The 22,547-nt window shown below is 47.6% G+C and overlaps 1 protein-coding gene across 4 annotated transcripts in view; it reads right to left on the bottom strand.

The window, feature by feature from the left end:
- The window catches only part of CHD5 (chromodomain helicase DNA binding protein 5), a 59,543-nt gene that overhangs the window by 26,399 nt on the left and 10,597 nt on the right, over nucleotides 1–22,547 (bottom strand). For all 4 annotated transcript variants that reach the window (XM_082233287.1, XM_082233289.1, XM_082233288.1 and 1 more), the window contains exons 3-24: nucleotides 21,034–21,216; nucleotides 20,169–20,210; nucleotides 19,787–19,905; nucleotides 19,431–19,675; nucleotides 19,000–19,124; nucleotides 18,106–18,223; nucleotides 16,267–16,433; nucleotides 15,008–15,223; nucleotides 13,792–13,998; nucleotides 13,476–13,687; nucleotides 12,818–12,949; nucleotides 11,233–11,344; nucleotides 10,647–10,838; nucleotides 9,957–10,157; nucleotides 8,157–8,294; nucleotides 7,453–7,574; nucleotides 6,140–6,313; nucleotides 4,463–4,604; nucleotides 2,914–3,045; nucleotides 2,387–2,504; nucleotides 1,243–1,367; nucleotides 319–550 (exon numbers count right to left, since the gene is read on the bottom strand). In XM_082233287.1, the coding sequence (XP_082089413.1) occupies nucleotides 319–550; nucleotides 1,243–1,367; nucleotides 2,387–2,504; nucleotides 2,914–3,045; nucleotides 4,463–4,604; nucleotides 6,140–6,313; nucleotides 7,453–7,574; nucleotides 8,157–8,294; nucleotides 9,957–10,157; nucleotides 10,647–10,838; nucleotides 11,233–11,344; nucleotides 12,818–12,949; nucleotides 13,476–13,687; nucleotides 13,792–13,998; nucleotides 15,008–15,223; nucleotides 16,267–16,433; nucleotides 18,106–18,223; nucleotides 19,000–19,124; nucleotides 19,431–19,675; nucleotides 19,787–19,905; nucleotides 20,169–20,210; nucleotides 21,034–21,216 (3,454 nt within the window). The remainder of the gene's footprint in view (nucleotides 1–318; nucleotides 551–1,242; nucleotides 1,368–2,386; nucleotides 2,505–2,913; nucleotides 3,046–4,462; nucleotides 4,605–6,139; nucleotides 6,314–7,452; nucleotides 7,575–8,156; nucleotides 8,295–9,956; nucleotides 10,158–10,646; nucleotides 10,839–11,232; nucleotides 11,345–12,817; nucleotides 12,950–13,475; nucleotides 13,688–13,791; nucleotides 13,999–15,007; nucleotides 15,224–16,266; nucleotides 16,434–18,105; nucleotides 18,224–18,999; nucleotides 19,125–19,430; nucleotides 19,676–19,786; nucleotides 19,906–20,168; nucleotides 20,211–21,033; nucleotides 21,217–22,547) is intronic.

Below are 22,547 nucleotides of genomic sequence, written 5' to 3' on the forward strand. Positions count from 1 at the left end.
CCTTGGCCCTTCAAATACAGAGATAGAGTAATTCACAGACGGCCCCAGGCTCAATCCTGGACATCACGTAGGGCTGCAAAAGACCCCCATCTGCAACACTAGGCAGCTGCTGTAAGTCAGTGCAGACAATACTAAGCAAGCTGGACCAATGCTCTGGCTAGGCATAAGGCAGCTTCTTATGTTGTAATGGGACTGTGACTCAGTTGCAGAGCACCTACTTGGCATACAGAAGGTTCCAGATTCCATCCATGGTTCCCCCATCGCTGCCACCTTTCCCTACTCATGCATGCATCATCAAGCACAGCCATGCCATCTCACCCTCAACATCGTCCTTGAACAGTTCCTCTGTGCCAAACTTCAGGATGTCATCCAGCTCTTGTTTCGTCATGGAGCCAGACTTGGAGCCAAGGCCCGGGCGCACCACCAAATGAGTCAGCATCATCTTCCTCTTGGCCACTTGGGTGATGCGCTCCTCGACAGACGCCCTCGTCACAAAGCGGTAGATCATCACCTTCTTATTCTGCCCAATCCGGTGGGCTCTGCTGAAGGCCTGGATGGATGAGCAAAGAGATGTTTCAGAATAACATGGAGGACCCTTCACGGAGGAGAAGACTATTAATGACTCCTAGCCACAATGGCAATGTTCTACCTCCATGGTTGGAGGCAGAAATCCTTCTGAACACCGGTTTCTGGAAGCCAAAGGAGGGGAAAGGGCCTTTGTGCTTGAAAGCTCAAATATAACGTGGAAATTAACAGTTATGGAAACATTGGGGAAATGGAGTAGACCGCTGTGTGAATGCAGCCTTAGTCATGCAAACACCCCAAATGAATAAATTATTTCAGCAACTTCATTTTTCAGCTGTCAATAAAATGAAGAACATCTGGAGCAAATGCTGAAGCAAAGGAAAAATAGCAAAACAAAAACAAAAACAAAAAAAACCAGCCAGCAGAACATTTCCTTGTGAAAAAGGCAGTGGGCAGAGAGGGGGAGAAGGAAAGATTTATACAAGAGGAGAAGGAGGAGTGAAGTCAGAAAAACAGGCATGCATTTCTGGGAAACACCAGCAACTTGCTTTGGAGCCAGGGATGGGGGGAGTTTTTGAGGGACCCCAGCAAGATTGGTAGGGGGTGGGGAATGAGGCGAGGGATGCTAAGAAGAGGGTGGGAGGTTGGGAGATGGCAGGTGTGAGCCTTTTACTCCAGGGGTTACAAAGGCAGCAAGGGAGAACCGACGGAATTAACCTGAATGTCATTGTGGGGGTTCCAATCAGAATCGTAAATTATGACTGTGTCGGCTGTTGCAAGGTTAATGCCCAAACCTCCGGCTCTGGTGGAGAGCAGGAAACAGAATTGCTGAGCTCCGGGTGCTGAGGATGACAAAATCGACAAGGTTGTGGGGTGTGGGTGGGGAGAGACGAGAGGGATGGGGAGACAGAGAAGTGTCAGGGTTAGTAACGACAGCAGGTGCCCCTGACTGCAAGGGGGGGCAGGGAGAAGACAAGATCAGTTAGTGGCAAACAAAGAGGGGTGATCCAGAAGCAGGCAGGAGAGAAACAGACAACCTGAGCACCCTTTTCTGGGGCGTTTATAGAGCCCTACCAGAGCTGGCTAAACTGCTCCACCAGTAGTAGAAGCAAATTCACTTTGTGTTGGCTTAAGTCCACCGTTTTCAAGCTGTGGGCCACAAAGGAAGGGCTAGCATGTGGTGAGAAGCAGATAAACAGAGCGAGGAAAAGCTCTAGTGGTCCAGAAGCCTGCAGACAAGACCCTGCTCTGAGCTCGCCTCCTTCTGATCTGGAAATCTAGCCTGTTCAGCCCCCAACCGGCTGCAGCTAAAGGAAGGATTTGCAGTGGGACCAGGGGCATATAAGTAAATGAAACTGTGCCAGCCAGGGGGAGCCCCCAGGGAACCAACGCAGCAGGAGAGGTAACTCTTTAACCAATGGAAAGCTGGAATGAAAACTGTGCTAGTCCATGAGAATTAAGCTAAATAACATGACTCCCCAACCCTTTTTGGCCATTTGGATAACAAAGAAACCACTTCATCCTACGTATCTTGCAATGGAAAGACATCAAATCCTGCAAACTTTCAGTGGCTTTGAGCTCCAGCTGGTTCCCCAGCATTCATTCATTCATTCATTTCATTTATATCCCCCCTCTTTTCCTCCATGGAGCTTAAAGTGGCTTACATGGTTCTCTCCCCCTACATTTAATCCCCACAACAACCCTGTGAGGTAGGTTCAAGGCCAAGTGGGGATTTGAACCCTGGTCTCCCAGGTCCTCATCCAACACTCTAACCACTACAACAACACTGCCTCTCCACCAGCCACCTGCGGGCCGGAGCAAGGCCTGCATCTTGAACATGGAAAAGCTGAAACTGAAGTACCGTTAAACCTGTCGATGGCTTCCTGCCTCAATCCTCCAGTGATGCCGCCATCAATCCTCTCATACTTATAACCCTCGTATTCCAAGAAATCTTCCAACAAGTCAAGCATCTTCGTCATCTATTAAAAAAATTAAATAAAATAATCAGACCATGAGCGAGTGCACCACCTGAAATAAAAAGAAACAATTAAAGGTCCCTTTAAGCCCAAAGTACTCGGAAACAGAAGACACTCTACGGCAGCCCCAGGATTCCCTAGGAAGGTAACTGCATGCTGGTATACCACTCCCAAACTTTTATCACTTTACTCCCACAATTTTTCCTGGTCAAACAAGTTGTTTTTTCCTTTTCTTTCTAGAATCAAATAACACTAAAATGAGTGCTAAACAAGCCCCATGTTCCCAAAGTTTTCCTGAAGTGCTTTCACATCATGCGGAAGAACAAATATGACACGGAAATTAACAGTCTCTTTGGGGAAATGGAATAAATGGCCGTGTGGATGCAGCCTTTGGCGCTCGACCTGTTCACACCTGGGAGAAGATGAGCACCCGGTGGCCGCCGTCCCTTAGCTTCTTGAGCATCTTCTGCAGCAGCATCAACTTCCCAGACGACTTGACCAGCGAGCTGCCGTCGTAGGATCCGTTTGGCAATACCGGGGCTTCCTAAGAGCAAAGGGAAGTGAGTGGGGTATGGCTAAGTCCAGCCTGCAAGGGAACAGCTCCTGCACAGCACATGACCTCTGCTAGGAGGCCACTGGGTGAGCAAGAAGTGTCTCTAGAGAGATGAAGCCACACCCGGTCTTGGATGGACCAGTGGTCTTGCTCAGTCTAAGCCAACTCTCTGTGCTTGAGTCAGTCATGCTTCTGAATACCAATTGCTAGGAGCCACAAAAGGGGAGAGGGTTCTTATGCTTGGGTTCTGCTTGCGGGCTTCTCTTTGGCGTAACTGCTTGTCCCCTGTGAGAACAGGATGGTGGACTAAGTGGGACACTCGCCTGACCCAGCAGTTTCTCCTTATGTCCTTATGTTCTGAATAACTTAAGAGGTCCACAAGAAAAGATCCAAAATCCACAGTAGTTAGGACCAAGCAAAATGTCCCAGGAACGACTTCGCAAATGACAATATTTTATAATGCTGACTAAACAGATAAGCACACCGTTTACATCCAACAGCAGTCCTACTCAGAGTAGACACATGCAATTTAATGGGCATGGTTAACCGGGGCCAGTGGGTCTGCTCTGAGTAGGACTTAGCAGGAGACAACCCATTTTGTTGGTTGCTGGCTTAAGATACTGTGAGCGACGGACACATAGAGTTCTTAAGCAAATGGAATAAAGAAAATAAAAGGTTTATGGGATATATGCAGTTGGAGGCAGTAATGAATACCAGTTGCTGGAAGTCACAGGAGGAGAGAGGGCTCTTGTGCTCGGATCCTGCTTGCTGAGTGCCATCTGGGTGGCCACTGTGAGGACAGGATGCTGGACCAGATGGGCCATTGGCCTGATCCAGCAGGCTCTTCTTATGCTCTTACGAAAGAGCAAAGTTGGGTCAAGGAGTTCCCCCACCTCCAATGGTGAACCTGATGAGAGTGACCTCATCCAGAGCAAGCAGACCCCTTAGCACTGGGTTGTTGGGCCTCTTGGCCAAAAGCAACTCTGCCTTGGCTGGAGTAAGCTTCAGACCTTTCGTCCATGTCCAAACCACCCTTGACTTCACCCAGAGATTCAGAACCTCCCCAGACTGAGATGGTGAAGAGAGACAGAGGTGCACATTGGTGACCACCAACTCTGATTCATACAGAGGAGCTCCACTGCTGCACTTTTATTAAGTCCATCTGGACTCCCTCGGGAGTGACTCTCCTTCCTTGGAGGTTTTTCAGCAAAGGTTGGATGTCCATCTGTCACGGATGCTTTAGCTGAGGTTCCTGCATTGCAGGGGTTGGACTTGATGACTCTCAGGGTCCCTTCCAACTCTACAATGGGCAACTGCCTAGGAAGCCCACCCACCCAATGCACTGATCTAAGCTCCGGTTTAGAGCAAAGGTGGGGAGGGAGAAGGCATGAAATAGAAACAGACCTACCACAGCCGCCACGGGAAAAAGATACGGATGGTTACAACACTTCTTGAGATCCATCATGATATTGAGTAGGGACACCTGGTTGCCTCCACCTTTCGAATTCAGAGCCTCAAAGTTCCTTGTCAGGATTAACTTGTAGTATTTCCTGTGTGAACACAAGCGGGGAAAGGGCATCTTAGTTAAGGGGCTTCTGGGCTTCCCCTGGAAGCTGTAAGATTTCCGTGACTCACAAGGGTGCTGAATGGGGATGCTAGATCCCCACCCAGCCACAAGCAAAATAAAGACCTGGGTGCCTTCCAAGTCTACAATTCTATGATTCTGTCTGAGATCCTAGATACACTATCCTGCAGTGAACAGGATATGAACATTTCCCTAGGCAATTGTATACCTCTGCAAAGTTACTAGGACTTCCTCAACGGGTTGTGATGGTTTGCTTAGGTTTCTGGAGCTTGGATAAGATAAGATAAACTTTATTCGCATTAGCCAATGGCCATAGCAACATAAAACAAGCAATATATACAAATAAAATATATACAAATAAAAAAGACAGCAATGAGTAAAAAGGGCAATCAAATGGCCAAGATTATCATTCAGATAATCTCTACTAAAGATTTCTGGAGCTTGGAACGAAAGCCACACTCTCGTGCCAGGAAGAGTGAAAGGGAGGGGGGCTAAAACACAAAAGAGATCAAGAGTTTTGGGGGGTAGCAGCTGTTAAGAAGCAGCCCCACAGAGCAGGAGGGCAGTGGCCTTTGAAGGAGCACATGGGCCTCCCTGCTTCCCATCGGCTCAACCTGTAAGTAAACAAGGACACAACAAGTCCCTAGCACTCTCTCTTCCTGGAAGAAAAATGGTGGCAAACTCTCTGGAATGGCCTTCCAGTGGGGGAAGAGGGAAGTGGAGGCCCCATGTGTAAAAGGCTGGCACCATCGGCCTCGTGAAAAACTAGTGAATGTAGCTCGTGGGATCACCACCACCACATTTCTGAAAGTTTTTTGGAACATTTTCGGGGGGGTCCAGCTGAGAGCACTGCCTCCTTTTTGAGGGGGTGTTGCTCGCTTTTCCAAACTTCTTCTCTGCTCAGAGTTCTCACAAGATGACACTATTATTCTAATTGCAGGTCGTGCACCATGCTTGATGCTTGTGTCATGCTGTCTCTTAAAGACATGTGTGTTTCATGTTTTGTATCACATTGTATTTGCCATAAGTGAATGCTTTAATGATTGATTGATTTTTTACAAAGAGTCTACTCTGTTATGACAGGCCTGTGACTGTATAATAAATGATGGATGATGGATGATTGGAATGAGTTTTCTGTCTGTGTTTCACGTGTGTGTTTTTTTGTGGAGGGTGGGGAGTTGTGGGTGTTCTCACATTCCCTTTTCCACTACAAGTCTGAGGACAAGGACTGTTGTGGAAGTCACTATGGACTTATATGGGAGCTTTTTCCTGCTAAAGAGCATGACAAAATTGCCAATAATAATAATAGACACACCCACCATTTCTCTACTATGGTAAGGGATCAGTAAAGGTGGGGGTCCACATGCAAGTGAAACAACTTCTGGGTCACCGGGACCACTGCAAATGAAAGCACCCCACCTGCCCCACAGTTTCCAAGCTGAGGGCCATAGGGCTCAGTCACTGTGCTATGGCCTGGCCCAGCACAAGGGGAGAACTCACTTCTGCATCTGGCTCAGCTCCACCCTGACAATCAGCTCCGTCTTGGCAGGCATGTTCTTAAACACATCGGCCTTCAGCCTCCGGAGCATGTGAGGTCCCAAAAGGTCATGAAGTTTCTTGATCTGGTCCTCCTTGGAGATGTCTGCAAACTCTTCCAGGAAGCCCTCCAGGTTGCTGTGGATGCAGAGGATGGATTATGGAGCAGCCAGGGCTTGGCGAAGGCAGCCAGGGCACTCCAGCACAGCAAATGCCACCCACTCTGCCTGCAGGATGCGTCTTGCACAGCGTCATTGGGTGGCTTCAAGGCAACGTCTGGAAAAGGTCCTGTTGCCAGCTGGCCAGGCTGAAGCTCTGGGCAGCCATACCTGAGTGCAGGTTGGGAAGGGCTGCTTTCTAGCACATGGGCGAGCCACCAAAATGAGAGCTGCAGGCGGCATCTGGTAAACAGAGCCTTAAATACAGCAGGAAGGCAGCCCTGCGAGCCTGGCCAGGCAAAGGGGAAAGATGAGGATTTACAACAAGCCCAGTCACTCCAAAGTCTTCCTGCAGACCACCAACCAACCACAGGCACATCCACAGTCCCAAACAAAGCATAAGGTGTGGCTTCAGCCTCAAGCTACGGTTTGTTCAATGGTCTGCCACAGAACAGCTTTCCCCAATATGGTGCCCTTCAGCTGTTTTGGAACACATTTTCCATCAACTCTAGCTTAGGGATGATGGGAGTTGCAGTGCAAAACAGCTGGAGGGCACACATTTGAGGAAATCTGTTTTGGAAGGTACGTGAGGAAGGGCATAACTTGCAGCATTTGGGATTTTTTTTTTAGTTTAGAGAAAAAGCGAGGAAGAGGCAACATGATGGAAGTTCATAAAATTATGCATGGCATCAAGAAAGTGGCCAGAGAAAAGTCTTTCTCCTCTCATAACACAGCGACTCATAGACATCCAATGAAGCTGAATGTTGGAAGTTTCTGGACATTTTCAATAAAGTGACTATGGAACTCACTCCCACATGAGGCAATGCAGGCCACCATATTGGGTGGAATTAAAAGAGGATTAGACAAATTTGTGAAGGAAAAGGCTATCGATGGCTACTAGCCACAACGGCTATGTTCTGCTGTCACAGCTGGAGATAGCAATGCATCTGAATACCAATTGCTGGAAACCACAGGAGGGGAGAGTTGCTCTTGTGCTTGAGTCCTGCTTGCTGGTTTCCCATGGAGGCATCTGGTTGGCAACAGTGAGAACAGGATGCTGGACTAGATGGGCCATTGGCCTGATCCAGCAGGGGTCTTCTGACGTCCTTAAATACTCACTTGAACCTCTCTGGCGTGAGGAAGTTGAGCAAGTGGAAGAGCTCCTCAAGGTTGTTCTGCAGAGGCGTCCCAGTCAGAAGCAGCTTATAGTCGATTTTGTAGCTGTTGAGCACCCTAAAGAACTTTGGAGAAAAGGGGAGGGGTTGACAGAGAGCTTATGGCAAAGCATCTGGACGGTCGAACCATCACATAATCTTCCATTCAAAGAAAAGCCACTGACTACTGACCCTCCTAACCCATGTGATGTGATGCAGGATTAAGCGGCTGCTCTGGAAACTGGTGCCCTACCATCAAGTTCACCCTCCTCTCCCCCTTGGAAGGTGGTGGACTCTCCTTCCTTGGAGACTTTAAAGCAGAGGTTGGATCACCATCCTTCAAAGATTCTTTAGCTGTACCTCCTGAATTGCAGATGATCCTTGGGATCCCTTCCAACTCTACATTTCTATGATTCTAGGAGGCACCCCCAGAGCAATGATCTACCTCATTTGGAGAGCGATGTTCTTGTTGGCTCCTCTTGGGACAGGTAACCTTGTGTCTTTTTACACATTCCCATAACCAGCTTGTTCTCGCCGAAAGTCAACATGGTGCCTCCAATTATGAGTCCAGAAAGAAGCATGCCTTGGCTATCAGCAGTTCGGGAAAAACATCTGTCATTCAACCCCTGCACCAAACTCTGCCAACCTGCCCTGAAAAGGTGCACCTACCTTGGACTGGTTGTTCTTCAGTCTATGGGCTTCATCCACCACCAGGCATGCCCACTCAATGGATCCCAGAATGGCCTGGTCAATAGTGATGAGCTCATAGGATGTGAGCAGGACATGGAACTTGATCTGAGCTTCTTTCTAGAGGAAACAAGGAGACAATGTCACCAGCAAGAGAGGCGTGATCTGGGGAGAGGCCCAGAGCTCAGAGCACACTGGCTTTTCATGCAGAATGTCCCAGGTTTACTCCCTGGAATCTCAAGGAGCAAATAGAAGACCTCTTCCTTCCGCCGAGTCTGGAGTGCCACAACCAGCAGAATAGGCAAGATGCAGCTATGTGGGCAAGCATTCTGCCTTGGTGTGAGGCAGCTTCCAAGGTTCCATGATGGCCCTGGTTCACACACAAAGCTAAGTCAGCTTTGGTTCAAGCCGAACTATGGTTTGCTTCAACATATAGACCCAGCCCAGCAAACTACCCATGTTTAGTTTTCTACCCAACAAACCATGATGTGATGCTATCGGCTTATGAACCAGCAGCTTGTTTTAACTATGGTTTGGCATAACAGAGGTTGGATGGTCATCTGTCAAAGATTATTTAGCTGTGAGTCTTGCTTTGCAGGGGGTTGGACTAGATGGCCTTTGGGATCCCTTCAAACTCTAAAAAAAAATTCCCAAACTGTAGCTTGTTGAGGGTGATGAGAGTTGTTAGGAGATCTCCTATTCCCTGCACAGAGCTACAATTCTCAAAAGTTCCCCGTGAAGGATTATTAAACCACTCTTGAGAGAAATTTAAAAAAAAAAGAGTTGAAAAAGATGCTCAAAATCACCATAGAAAAGAAAGCAGAGGTGTATTTACTAGGTTTATTAGGGAAGGATATCCCACAGGAAAACAATCTTTCTATACGCCACGGCAGCCGCCAGAATAGCTCTCGCCAGTAAATGGAAAGGTGAGACAATACCCACAAAAGAAGATTGGATATGTAAATTAAGTGAATTTATAGGAATGGCAAAGTTAACAGCAGTCATAAGGCTCCAGAAAAATCAAAAATTAAGATTAGAATGGCAATGTTTTGAGGAGTAGATGGAAAAACACTGCTCTAAAAAGAATATGTTGATATGCATGGATTAAGCATGTAAAGTATAAGAGAGAACAATAATTGGAAATGGCTATAAGAGATGTATTATCCAAAGAATGCACTGATAGTATTTAAATTTGAGCTAAAGGAAGTCAAGTCGTGGGGGAGGGAAGTCACGGGGGTACATAGGGTTTCTGTTTGCAGGGTAGGGGGTACGTGTATTTTCTTTAGTTTGATTTTGCATTAGTATTTGCTTGTTTACTTTATTTTAATTTTCTGTATCATTTATTAAGAAATAAATAAAAATTAAAATATAAACCACTCTGAGATTTTGTGTCTCTGTTAAACTGCAACTCTCTGAGGGGAACCGGGGTCTCCTAAAATTTCATAACAGCTCTAACAAAATATAGTTCCCAGGATTCAGTGTGGAGTACGTCATTACTGTTCAAAGTGGTATGATACTGCTTTCTGGTGCAAATGGGGCCTAAGTTGGCTATGCCTAGTCGTTTTTATGGGTCTCCTCTGTGTAGAACTACTTTGGATACAACCCACTATGTCTGGCATCTCCAGGGAGGGCTAGGAAGAACGATCCACACCTGAAACCCTGGCTGCCGGCCAGTGTCAGGAATACTGAGCTAGATGGAGCTGTGGTCCATTGTGACATAAGGTAGCTTTCTATGTTCATAAGCAAATGATGCTTGCTCACTCCCCGCCAACCAGTGCTCACCTTCATCCGAAAAACTTTCTTCCCGCTCCGGATGGCGTTGTCCTCAAAGGAGAACTCGTTCTCGCGAATCACAGACCGGCTCTCCTTGTCCCCGGTGTACGTGACCACGTAGAATTCGGGTGCCCACATCTCAAACTCCCGCTCCCAGTTGATGATGGTGGAAAGGGGGGCGCTGACCAGGTACGGACCCTTGGAGTGGCCCTGTTCGGGGAAAGAGGGGTGTTTCTGTGCAAAAGGGATTTCCCCATAAACAACCTCCTTGCAAATAGTTGTGGGTCTGTTTAGCTTGGAGGAGAGATGACCAAGAGGGGATATGATGGCCATCTTTAGATATCTGAAGGGCTGCCCCATGGAAGATGGAGCAAGCAGATTTTCTGTTGCTCCAGAGGGGAGAACCTGAAGCAATGGATTCAAATTGCAAGAAAGGTGATTCCAACTAAACATCAGGAAGGACTTTCTGACGGTAAGAGCTGTTTGACGGTGGAATGGACTCCCTTGGAAGGCGATGGACTCTCCTTCATTGGAGGTCTCTAAGCAGAGGTTGGGTGGCCATCTGCTGGAGATTCTTGAGCTGTGATTCCTGCATTGTGCAGGGGGGTTGGACTAGATGACCCTTGGCAGTCCCTTCCAGCACTACAATTCTACGATTCTGTGGTTCTAAGTCAGGGATAGCACAAGAGAGGCCTCTACCTCTTTGTAAAGGGAGTAAAGGTACACAATGGTCTGGACAGTCTTCCCAAGGCCCATCTCATCAGCGAGGATGGTGTCTGTTCCCTGTGCCCAGGAGAACCGCAGCCAGTTGAGACCCTCCAGCTGATAAGGGTGCAGAGTCCCACCAGTTGTATCAATATACCACGGCTGCTTGTCGAATTTTACAGTGGGCTGCAGGGGAAGGAAGAAAACAAGGCATGCCATTGAAGCCGTCAAGCAATGGAAGACATTTCCAGTTGACTCATCGCTTTTTTAATAATAAAAAGTCGGGTATGCAATTGAATCTTCCATTGCTTCAAAATGCAATTGCTAAGAGCTGATCTTTCTTTCCTTTTGCTTAAAACCAAGCAGCTAGTCCTTATGTCTGCGGCAGCATTCTTGATGTTGTGCAGGCAATGCCTGCTGATCTCTGGGAAGCAGACCAAAAGGTGAGAAAGAAAGTGTAAGAAGCTTTCAATAACCATTTTTAAGGGGGTCAAAATGCCATATAGGAAACAGAAATGTGTACGAGGAGGGGGTGGGGAAACAAGCTCTCTCTTTCCCCCCTTCCGTATCCCGAACGTACATCCACAAGAGGCGATTCTGGAGGCCTTTCTAGTTTCTCATCATTGAACTTCTTCCCTTTCTTGCTCAGCCTCTTGGCGGTCTGGCTGCTCTCCTCTCCCAACATCATCTCCCTGCAAGGGAATCAAACACAAAAGTCAGTATGTTGCAGGAAGCTGCCTTAGACCAAGTGATTCCTGCACTGCAGGGGGGTGGACCGGATGACTCTTGGGGTCCCTCCCAACACTACAATTCTATGATCATCATTTTTGCCAAACCATCGATCTGTCCAGGCTCTCCAGAGCTCAGGCAGGGGTCTTTTCTCAACCCTACCTGGAGATGATAGGAATGGAACCTGGGATCTTCTGCATTACAAGAACCTGGGACCTTCTGCATTACAAGCACTGAGCTATGAAAACTGACACACACCCGCCAGAGACATGACATCTCTGTTTGCAAAGCCAACTTGGGCTGATCTCTTCAGCCACTTGCAACAACCACAGAAACAATGACGGCATCTCAGATTAAAACTCAAGGACATTTGCAAGGGATCTTTGTCAATTTGAACCCAATGACAAAATGGACGTAAACACAGACTGCGGGATTGGGCACCTCTCGAGCCCCTAGCTGTAAGAGCCCTGGCTTCAATATACTGTAATAAGACAGGGCTGGCTAAGCTGCTGGGGTGGCATGGAACATCCATAAACACTCCAACTTCTCCTGGTGAAAGGTGGAAGGGCAAAGGGGCTGATTTAGGGAAGGAGGACAGAGGAGGGAGAGCTAGTGCAAGGATAGGTGTGTAGTATGGGAATGGAAGAGGGAGAGCAAAGCTAGAACTGACACAGAAACAGAATCTATATATCCTCCATTCTCTGCTCTTGTTTTTATTATGTTTTTAACTTGTATTTTTGTGTTGTGAATCGCCCTGAGATCTCCCGATGAAGGGCAGTATACAAATTTAATAAACAATAATAATAACAACAACTGAGAAGTGTTTGAGCTTGCTTTTCCCTCCTCCTTCTCATTCTTTTTTCCTCTTGCGTCATGTCTCTTTAAACTGTGTGTCTGAGGACAGGGACCATCTTAGCACTGATTGTTCTAAGCCACTCTTAAGGTAGGGTTGCCATATTTCAAACTGTGAAAATTGGGATGGAAACGTTGTTCGCAAATAAAGAATAACTGCCATTTCTGAGCTGTTTTAAGGGGAAATTGGCCAAATCGGACCTTTTCTGAGATATTTTAAGGGGAAATTGGCAAAATTGGCAACCCTACTTAAGGACTTTTTTGGCTAAAGGGCAGGGTATAAATGCCTTAAGCACATGAAGAAGAATTTTCTGGTGGTAAGAGCTTTTGGGCAGTGGAACAGACTCCCTTGGAAGGTGGCAGCCTCTCCTTCACTTCAGTTTTTTAAACAGAGGTTTTGTGGCCAGCTCTCGGGGATTCTTTGGCTGTGATTCCTGCATTGCAGTGGGTTGGACTAGATGGCCCTTGGGGACCCAATCCAACTCTACAATTCTGTGATTTTATTCTCTGATTATCTGAATGCAATAGGCCCCTGGCTGCCCTCCCCGCATCGACGTGTGCTGCACAATGCCACACCCCCTGACCTGTGATTCCAGTATTGCTGCTTGAAGTTCTCGTAGTACGGAATGTCGATTTCATCCACCTCCCAGGTGCACTGATCATACGGCAGGTCCTTCCACTTAATCAGATAGTGGACATCTCCTTTCCTGTCAAAGCTGGGAAGCAGAAGACACAGCTGGTTTTTCAAAGCAGAGCCACAAACTTGCCCCAGTCCACCAATGAACAGTTTTTCAGGATTCAGATTACACATTCTAGAAGTAGGATTAAGAATCTTCTGTTTAGTATATTTCATGTTGTGCAGATATTATTTTATGACATTTGTGTTGTATGCTGCAAACCTCCCCGTGGTCTTCTGACAAAAATTGGAATAATAATAATAATAAAATAATAATAATAATAATAATAATAATAATAATAATAATAATAATAATAATCTACTATAATATAGAAGAAACTTTGTTAATTAGATCCACATCTTCTTCATCTGACCCTGTTTTTCCTTTTAAAAAGACCAAACCATCTTATATGCAGTTGTAGCTAATCCACCAGATCCCCAGATATAAGACTGATAAACAAAGGCCAGTTTGCCAAAAACTTGTCCTTTAATCATTTGACATTTGCGAAACCATCTTCCCGAGCCAACAAATCTGATTTACACAGGTGAGACGTGGGCCTCCTCACCTGTGGTTGAGGATACGGTGAATCATCATCCATTCGGGCTTGATGCCGTAACGGTAGTACTTCTCCTCCATCTTGGCATACTCGGGGTCTTTGCTCTTCCTCTTCTCTATCTTGGTGTCCTCGTCGCCCGAGCCGTAGTCGAAAGCCGGAGGGTCGTCCATATCGTTCTTCCTTTGGTAGTTGCGGAACATCACCGTGTGGTAGAGCTCCAGCTGTAAAGGGAGAGTGCTGAGAAAGGGCCGTAGCTCAGTGGGTAGACCGTATGCCTTGCATGCAGAACTTCCCCTCCCAAGGCCTATTGTGACTGCCTACTCACCTGCAACTCTTTGACCCAGGAGCAGTGCCAGTAGGACAGTCCTGCCCACTTCACGAAGAACTCTCTCTCGGGGATCCCCTCCAGAGGCTTCGGTGGCAGGGCAGCCAACTCTAGATCTGCTGAGGGCAAGGCTGGCACGAGCGGGGCTGGGGGCTCCTGCCAGATCCAGTGGAGGATCCTCTGCACTTTCCCTTTCAACGGCGGGCACTGGGGACGAAAGAGGACAAGACGCACACAATCTACAATTGGCTTCGCCCGCAAGATCCACACCAAGATCTGAACGCAGCACGTCTCACTTGCCTGTGTTGCGGAGTACACAACCAGCCTGGGGGGTGCAGTGGGAGGGAGAAGGGTCTCTGCCCTGAGGAGCTTACAGTTTAAAGGAAGGGAGAGGGGGAGACCAGGGCAACCAGCTGGCAAAGAGAGTAGAGTCGCCCAAGAAGCAAAGCAGGGGGAAGAGAGAGGACAATTTCTAGCCCCCCAGACAGAAAGGCAGAAACTGTGCAACTGAATTATAAAGTCGGAAGAGCCCTTAAAGATGGGTTGTTTTGACCCATCTTCTTGATGCAGGACCTGCAAAGATGAAACTATACCTTTCTTATATATATTTTTAGAAAAGTGAACAAAAATAATGGGGGGGGGTGCCTTTTCCATTCTGAAACTTTACAGTGGAACCTTGGTTCTCAATCTTAATCCATTCCAGGAGCCTGTTCGACTCCCCAAACAGTTTGAGAATCAAGGCGCGGCATCTGATTGGAGCTTCCTGCAGCCAATCAGAAGCAGTGGAAGCCGCACCGGATGTTTGGCTTCCAAAGAACGTTCAAAAACTGGAACAATCACTTCCGGCTTCGATTGTTCGGGAGCCAGAACGTTCAGGTCCCAAGGCATTCGAGAGCCGAGGTTCCACTGTACTTGGTGTGGACTTGACTTTTTAAAAAAGAAGACAGGAAAGAGAGGGTGGAACCCCTGCTCCTTGCCAGACAAAATTTCCCAAACGCACCTCTAGGGGGATTGACTGGTGGCAGGGCTTTTGCGTTCTCCAGTGAATGCTTATGAGCAAAAGAGAACCTCATGATCCAAGCTAGGACCTGGCAGAGGAGAGCCAGCCGCTGGCTGTCCCACCTTGGAGGTCCTGAGCCGTTGGCATCAAGCCCGGCCCCACTGCCAGGGGGCGCAAGGGAGCAGATGGCACGAGGAAGGCTGGTAAAACACTCACTGTACAACGGGGGCAGAGCCATTCACCATTTGGTATCTCCGGCAAAGGTGGGTTGAGGCAGTGCAGGTGGTAGGAGGACGGGCAGGTGTCGCAGCAAAGGAGCTCCCCTCCGTCCTTGCAGATGCGGCAGAACTCCATGTGGTCATCCTCTTCCTCACCAACCTCCTCTTCCTCCTCGTCCTCTTCCTTCGGCTCCCATTGGATGCCTTCTTTTTCCTGGTGTAAAGGGGAAGGCAGAGCTGAAATGTTTCACATCCCAACTCTGGGCCTGCCATGTTTATCTCCTCTGCAATGGCCTCCAGTAAAATTTATTTGCGAGATTTATCAGGCATTTTAAAAACAGCTGTGCATAAGAGACTGGGGCAAATTTATTGGCTTGCTTAAGATGGTGAAATGGCACGAGTCAGGCAAAACATATTTGTGCAAGTTGACAGAAATTACAAAGTATGCTTCTAGGAAGTGAAGTCTCTTCTCCCCCTGAGGATGAAATAAAATACTGCATTTATGGAATGTGTGTTTAAGGCAAACAAAGGAATCATTATGCTCTGATCATTAGAACCAGTCCTTATTAAGGGGATATGTTTGAATCCAGTGTGATGTCACATCCCTACGGAACACAAGAAATCATGCAACACTTGCTTCAAGCAACAGTACTCCGTATGCCAGAGTAAATACAGGCCTAATTTTTAATAACTTTTAATTCTTATAAAATATTGTGAGATAGGGGTGGGTGGGTGTTTAAAATTATTTTAGTAAGTAAACCACTTGGGGGTGGCCTTGGAATGTTCATTGGTATATACCAGTTTTATAATAAAAACCCAAAGCTAGCCAGATAGTCTCTGCAGAGACATTTGCCTAATATCTGACAGCTGCATTTGATATCCAGAGCTGCTTGATTATCATATGGCATCCTCGGAGCTAGATACTTTCCCCTTCACCATAGCATTGTTCACACCATATATTTAAAGCACTATGACACCACTTTAAATAGTCCCCCAAAGAATTATGGGCATTGTAGGTTGTTAAGGGTTCTGAGAGGTACTAGGAGAATCCCTGATTCCCATCCCTGAGCTACAATTCCCTGAATTCCCTGGGGTTGACTGTTTAAGCACTCTGGGAACTGTCGTGCTGCAGTTTCCTCAGCTCGGCAATTAGCCCCAGAACTAATAGTCTGCCATACAGGTTAGAAATCTCCCTCAAAGCACATCCTGCACCCTTTTTTTGCCAACGGCTGACTCTCAAGTGCCGAAACTCCTTACACAGTGCGGGCAGCTCCATTTCCCTTCCGGCGCCTTCTCCAGCTCTGGGTCCAAACAGACGAGGTGGTAGGCCCGGGGGCAGGTGTCACAGAGAATGATCTCCCCTCCTTGCTGGCACACCTCACAGTAATCCTGGTGGTCTGTCTCGTAGCCGTCTCCTTCTTCAACTGGAAGGCAAAAGCCAGGTGGAGGAAACACCATTCTGGACTGTTTATCAGGGATTCTTCAATTAGTTGAAGTGAGTCGATTTAATATTTGCATCCCGCTTTTCAAACAACAAATGCTGAGCTCAAAGTGGCTCACAATAATCACAACAGCATTAAGAAACAACAAACGTTGCAACCACTATGCTATTAAACACAATAGCATATAAAGCAAGCAACAACAAATCCGTCAAAACAATGAATATAATTCAAGATAGCCATCATAGCTTATAATATTGCCAGGATACTTCCTTTTCTTTTTAACTTATTTATTTGGTTTTTCAAATTAAAATTTTACAGAGATATATCAAACATAAATCATAAAAATGAGATTTCAAGGAATCTCTTGGACTTCCATCCTCTCTTTTGTGGGTCCTATTATTAATCATTTCCTCCTGCATCTTTTTGCCAGGGTACAGCCTAATCCTATGGAAGTTTACTCCAGAGCAACAAAAAATGAATTTGCTGTTGGCTATCAAATGCATTGCTTTTCAACACGGCAATAGAGGGAAGCCTCATTCCCTGTACATTAATTATAGACACTGACACAGAACTATACATTTAAAAACCATTTGAAATGGGTGGGCAAGGTCATTGAGTCCATGGTGGTAGTCAGCTGCAGACATGGTTGTGGGAAAAGGATCAGTTTGGCTTCAGGACTAGTTTCAGAACCGAAAGAGCCTTGATGCCAAAGGCTTATGTCAGGAGTGGAGAACCGGTGGTCATCATTGATGTTGTTAGACCACAACTACCGTCAGTGCCAGCTGGCATGGCCAAGGATCTGGGATGGGGGAGGCACAGATTCCCAAAATGGTCAAGCTGCTATCTGTGAAGCTCACAAGGAGGACATGAAGCAATAGCCGTCTCCCACCATTGTTCCACAGTGAGTGGCATCCATTGCCACCAGTTACATGAAGCCATCATGGCAAATAGTCATTGATGGAGATACCCTCCAGCCCAGGGGTCACCAACCTTTTTAGGCCCATGGGCTCATTCGGATTTTTGAGCAAGTGTCATAGGCACCACCTCCTCTGGTCATTTCTCTCTCTCCACCTGCCACCTAAATAAATACCTGATCCAGTAGAATGAATCTGAGTTTTGGAAAGCACATAGAGCGGAAGGGTGAAGTGAGAAAGGGTCACTCTGCCAACTTTCTTCTTCAGCTCTATGTAAACTCCCATGACCAAGATTCGGGGAGCTCAATGGCTTTGGAGGTGCCCACAGGCACCATTGCCCTAGCCACTACCCACCGCTTCTGGTCTTCCCAGACACATCAAAACATAAGAACTCAGCCCTCCAGATGTTTTGGGACTACAATTCCCATCATCCCTGACCACTGTTAGCTAGGGATCATGGGAGTTGTAGTCTCAAAATATCTGGAGGGCCGAGTTTGCCTATGCCTGCATAAGAATATCAGAAGATCCTGCTGGATCAGGCCAGTCCAGCATCCTCACAGGAGCCACCCAGACGCCTTTTAGGAATCCTGCAAACAGGACCTGAGCACAAGAGCACTCTCTCCATTACTAAAGTGTGTGTGCATAGCTGTCAGGATGAAGCCCTGCACCAGCCAATACCGTGCCCCTACCCATGGGCAGCCCTGGTGAGCCCTGAGAGAAGCGCCTGGTTGATGACCTACTTTTCTTCTTCTTCTTCCGCCTCTTTCCCCTCTTGCCCAGAACAGCAGAGGACTCGGAGCGCACCGAGGAGCTGTTGATGCTGGCGCTGTCAGATTCCTCCCGTTCCTCCTCCTCACTCTGGAAGGGAAGCTATGTGGTTAGCACTGCTGACACTGGGGATCTTCCCAGCCACCAGCCCATGCCACCCACCTTCAGCCACAGCCACACACCCTTCGAGATGGCACAACCTTCTAGCATTAGACAATGTAATTAGGGATGCATTACAGCAATCAATGCAGATCTCCTTGTGCTGCCTTTCAGCTCAATCTACTATTTTCCGTGAACCTACACAGAGAAAAGATTTGGAGTGCTCCAGTACGATCTTGTGGAGCAACCTGTTTTCCATGCTGTTCATAGCAGAACTTGGGTTCCCTCGAAACTGAAGCACCTAAATGCTTAGCCCTGGAGCACACAAAATAATTCCTCCTAGGTCTTCTTCCTGTGTGACTTCTCCAGAGGAACCCAAGGAACCCATCCTCAGATGTTGACTTGCCTCCTTCCACTCTGATTGGCTCCAATCAGCACAGAGGGTGAGAAGACCTCTTCTCATTGATTAAAAAGCTCCCCCGTCATGCTGATTGGGCAGCCCCAGGACCCTGGAGACCATAAAGAATAACAGGACTTCAACCCTCCACACCCCTAGACCACTACACCACTGCCCACCTCTCTGTGAACAAGAGCTGTCCAGTCTCAGAAGTAGTGACTTAGTGCAGTCGTGGGGCAGGCAGGAGGATGCAGGAAGCTGAGGAGGTCAGGGGACTGCCACTGTTATTGCAAAGGTTGCAGACATGTGAGCAGTGATTTTGCACGTGCCCAGGAACACTGGGCTTTAGTACAGACAGGAGCTTACTTACCGAGGAGCCCTTTTTCCTCTTGTTGGCAATTCCCCCAAAGCGGAATTTCAGAGCCCCCACTTTCTTCCCTTTCCCCTTCTTCTTGATCTCTTTGGTGTTCTTAATTTTTTTCCGCACGCCGGGACCTGCAGGAACATAGAGGCATTTGCGATGGAGACCTCCTGAATTTCATTACTTCTCCTGAGCCCTAAAATCCCAAGAACTTCGCTTGTTTGAGCATTCAGGAGTTATCAAGGGCTCAAGACTTTCCTGGGCTTCTCTCTCTCCCTCCCTCCCTTCCTTCCTTCCCTTCCTCCCTCCCTCCCTCTCTCCCTCCCTCTCTTTTCTCCAACTTTTTATCAACTTTTTGTTGGCCTTAACACTTCCCCAGCCCTCATTATTCTATTAATCACAGCTAGCACATCCATTCGCATTCTTCCACCCTATTTTACCCTTTCCCTCCTTGGTTTTGGCTTTCCTGATGGTGGGTGGTGGTGGCAGCAGTTGCTGGGGGCTGAGGGTCAGTGGCGCCGGAGCTATGGCAACAGTTTCGACGGCCGCCGCTATGGCGGCTGCAGCAGCAGCAGCTGAGCTGCCTTTGAAGGGGTTGTTGGCACTGAACTCCCTCCACTTGGCACCCAGAACAGTCATCATCTTGGACATGGGGATTTTGGGGTTCCTTTTGGCAACCAAAGGTCTGGAGAAGAAGCAGAGAGGACCATTAACAGAAATCCGGGACACCAGTTCAAGTCCACAGACACACAAACACCAGACCAGATCAAGCCAGGCAGGGAACGGCATTACCTACCTGAGAAACTGGCTGAAGGCCTTGTAGTTTGTCAGCATGTGATAGTCTTCTTCGGAAAAGGCATAGTCCACATCATCCAGACCCCACTCCTCCATGAGCTGAGCTGAGGTCTTGGGCTCCTACAGGAGAGCCAAGAGCTACAGTGAAGCTTCCCCACTAACTTCTGCAACTTCCAAGGCAGAGCTGGATGAAATGCTTAGCAAACAGCATCACAGAGGAGTCATAGAATTGTAGAGTTGGAAGGGACCATGCAAGAATCCTGCCCACAGCCATCTCTGGGTGGGCTTGCACCACCAACCTTCTGGTTAACAGCCAGATACACTAAGCCATTCACAGACATTTCCCCACCACCTTCCCACAGAGTTGCAGCAGGCACACTCACCTGGCTGTAGTCATCCTTGTACCCGTGGCGTTCTGGTGGCTGCTGATTTAGAAGGGAGGAAGACATGGTTAGTGCCTCTTCAGAGGGAAGAAAAACACCTTGCAAGCCTACCGTGCTCCATTAAGAAGCTCCGTTTGACTTTCTTGGAGCTTCGTGTCTCATGAGGCCTGATCCTGATTAGCTTCAACAATGCTGGGGCATCACAGACCCTTCCCTGGACCCCAAAGAAGCACACTCCCCAAGGGTCCTTGGTAGAAACCAAGCAGTTCAAAGGCCTACCCATAGGCCCATTTGCAAGCCACAGGGGCACAGGGAGCCAGCGTAGTGTAGTGGTTTGACTAGGAGCTGGGAGACCAGAGTTCAGTTCCCCCACTTGGCCATTAAGCTCACTGGGTGACCTTGGGGGCCCATCACTGCTTCTCAGTCTAACCCACCTCACAGGGTTGTTGTGGGGATTAAAGGAGGAGTGGGAAGACCATGGTCACCACTTTGACCTCCTTGGAGGAAAAGGTAAATGCAATCAAAATAATGATAACAATTGTTGCCCGTGGTTCTTTCTGGTCACCCTAAGAGATGGCAAGCCTAAGACATAAGCTGCCAGGGATCAGCTCTTGTCACGCCAAGACACTTGAGAAGAAAGCCATCGCATAGGCGGTCCTAAGATAGGATTGGGTGCCCATGGCTAACTCAACTTCAAATACGCTGAGTCAAGGATGTTCCCATATGGGTACCAGGCACACGCAAATGCGTGTGTACACAGAGCCTTAGTCTGTAGTACTAATGTGATGCCCTCTCCTTACCCAGCCCCATCACAGCACCAAGCTGCTGGTTGCCACATCCCAAGATATCTAGAGTTGAGGGTTACTTTTAAGCCTCCTTCTTCGTTCTCCTCCTCGTTCTCCTCCTTCTTTTTCCTCTTGGCCTTCTTCTCCTTCTTCTCTTTCAGCTTCTTCTTCTTCTTCTTGTTGGGGGAATAGTCGCTGCCTTCGCTCTCTGATTTCTCTCCTGCTTCCTCTTCGTTTTCGGAGATTTCGTCGTCTTGGTTCCCCTAGATTTCAACAAAAACAAACACACATGCATGAGTTAAAGGAAGACAGGTCATAAAATTGAATGAAGCAAATTCATGGAGGAGAAGGCTTTCCATGGCTACTCTGCCTCCACTGTTGGAAGTGGTAATGCTAATGGTTTCTGGTTTCTGGGAGAGTACTGTTGCACTCAGGTCCTGCTTGCAGGTTTCCCACTGTGGCATCTGGGTGACCATTCTGAGAACGGGGTGCTAGACTAGATGGGCTATTGGCCTCATCCAGCAGGCTGTTCTTACATTCTTATGTTCTTAAGAAAAGAGGCAGAAGGCAGAGAACGGTCAGCTCTTCTGTCAGCAATGGGACTGCTTAACACACAGACACAACCCCCTCCTGGGCAGCTTCAAAGGCACAGCTCTGATCTTTAAGACCGCAAGGCAACTTTCTCTTGTCATCATTATTGTCATTAGCTGCCCTTCAACAGCAGATCCATGGGCAGGTGACAGCCATTTTAAAATTCAGAATGAAGAACAGTTAAAACATATTCTATTCACAATAATAATCTGTCAAACGTGTGCAGTTAAAGTTTGCTTCTCTGTGTAAAAAGAAAAGAACCACTAGATTACAAAAGAAAAACCTGACCAAGCTGCTGTCAGTGGGTCAAGCATTATAAATATGATCCAAAAAACCAGAGATGGGGAATCCTGGGCCTCTGGGCATTGTTAGACTCCCAACTACCATCACCTCCAGCTAGCATGATCAATGGTCAGGGATACATTTGTTTCATGCAAACACTTGAAATTGTCTTGAGCGTACACCTTAAATGTAATGTGAAAACAGTCTTATCCAGATGCACAGACTTATGCCATGGATCCAAAGGAGACCAGGACTGCTTTAGAGCAACATTTTTGCAGCCTCCCTTTCCATCTGGCAAAGGCTGCAAGTACATGCTACGTCAATCACTGGCAGTGATAAAGCCAGGAAGATTTCAGCACCTTGGACAGGGACAGAAGCCCAGTATGGGGCAGACCCAACTGCATCCCCAGCACAACTGGAATACTCTGCATAGGAAGTCACTGCCGCTGCCCCCCCCGCCCCACAAATCCTGAAGCTTTTGGTGCTGCTTGTATTTACAGCTGCTGCACAAGCACCAAAATTGATGTGCAAACATCTGGCCGATGATAAAGGGTCTGGAAGCCTATGTGAGACAGTCGAGGGAGTTGGATATGTTTAGCCTGGAGAAGAGAAGACGGAGAGGTGCCATCATAGCCATCTTCAAATAACTTAAGGGCTGCCACGGGGAAGATGGAGCAAGCTTGTTTTCTCCCGCTCTGGAGAGCAGGACCTGAACCAATGG

Source organism: Podarcis vaucheri (assembly GCF_965113315.1).
Source record: "Podarcis vaucheri genome assembly, chromosome: 7".
Lineage (NCBI taxonomy): Eukaryota > Metazoa > Chordata > Lepidosauria > Squamata > Lacertidae > Podarcis > Podarcis vaucheri.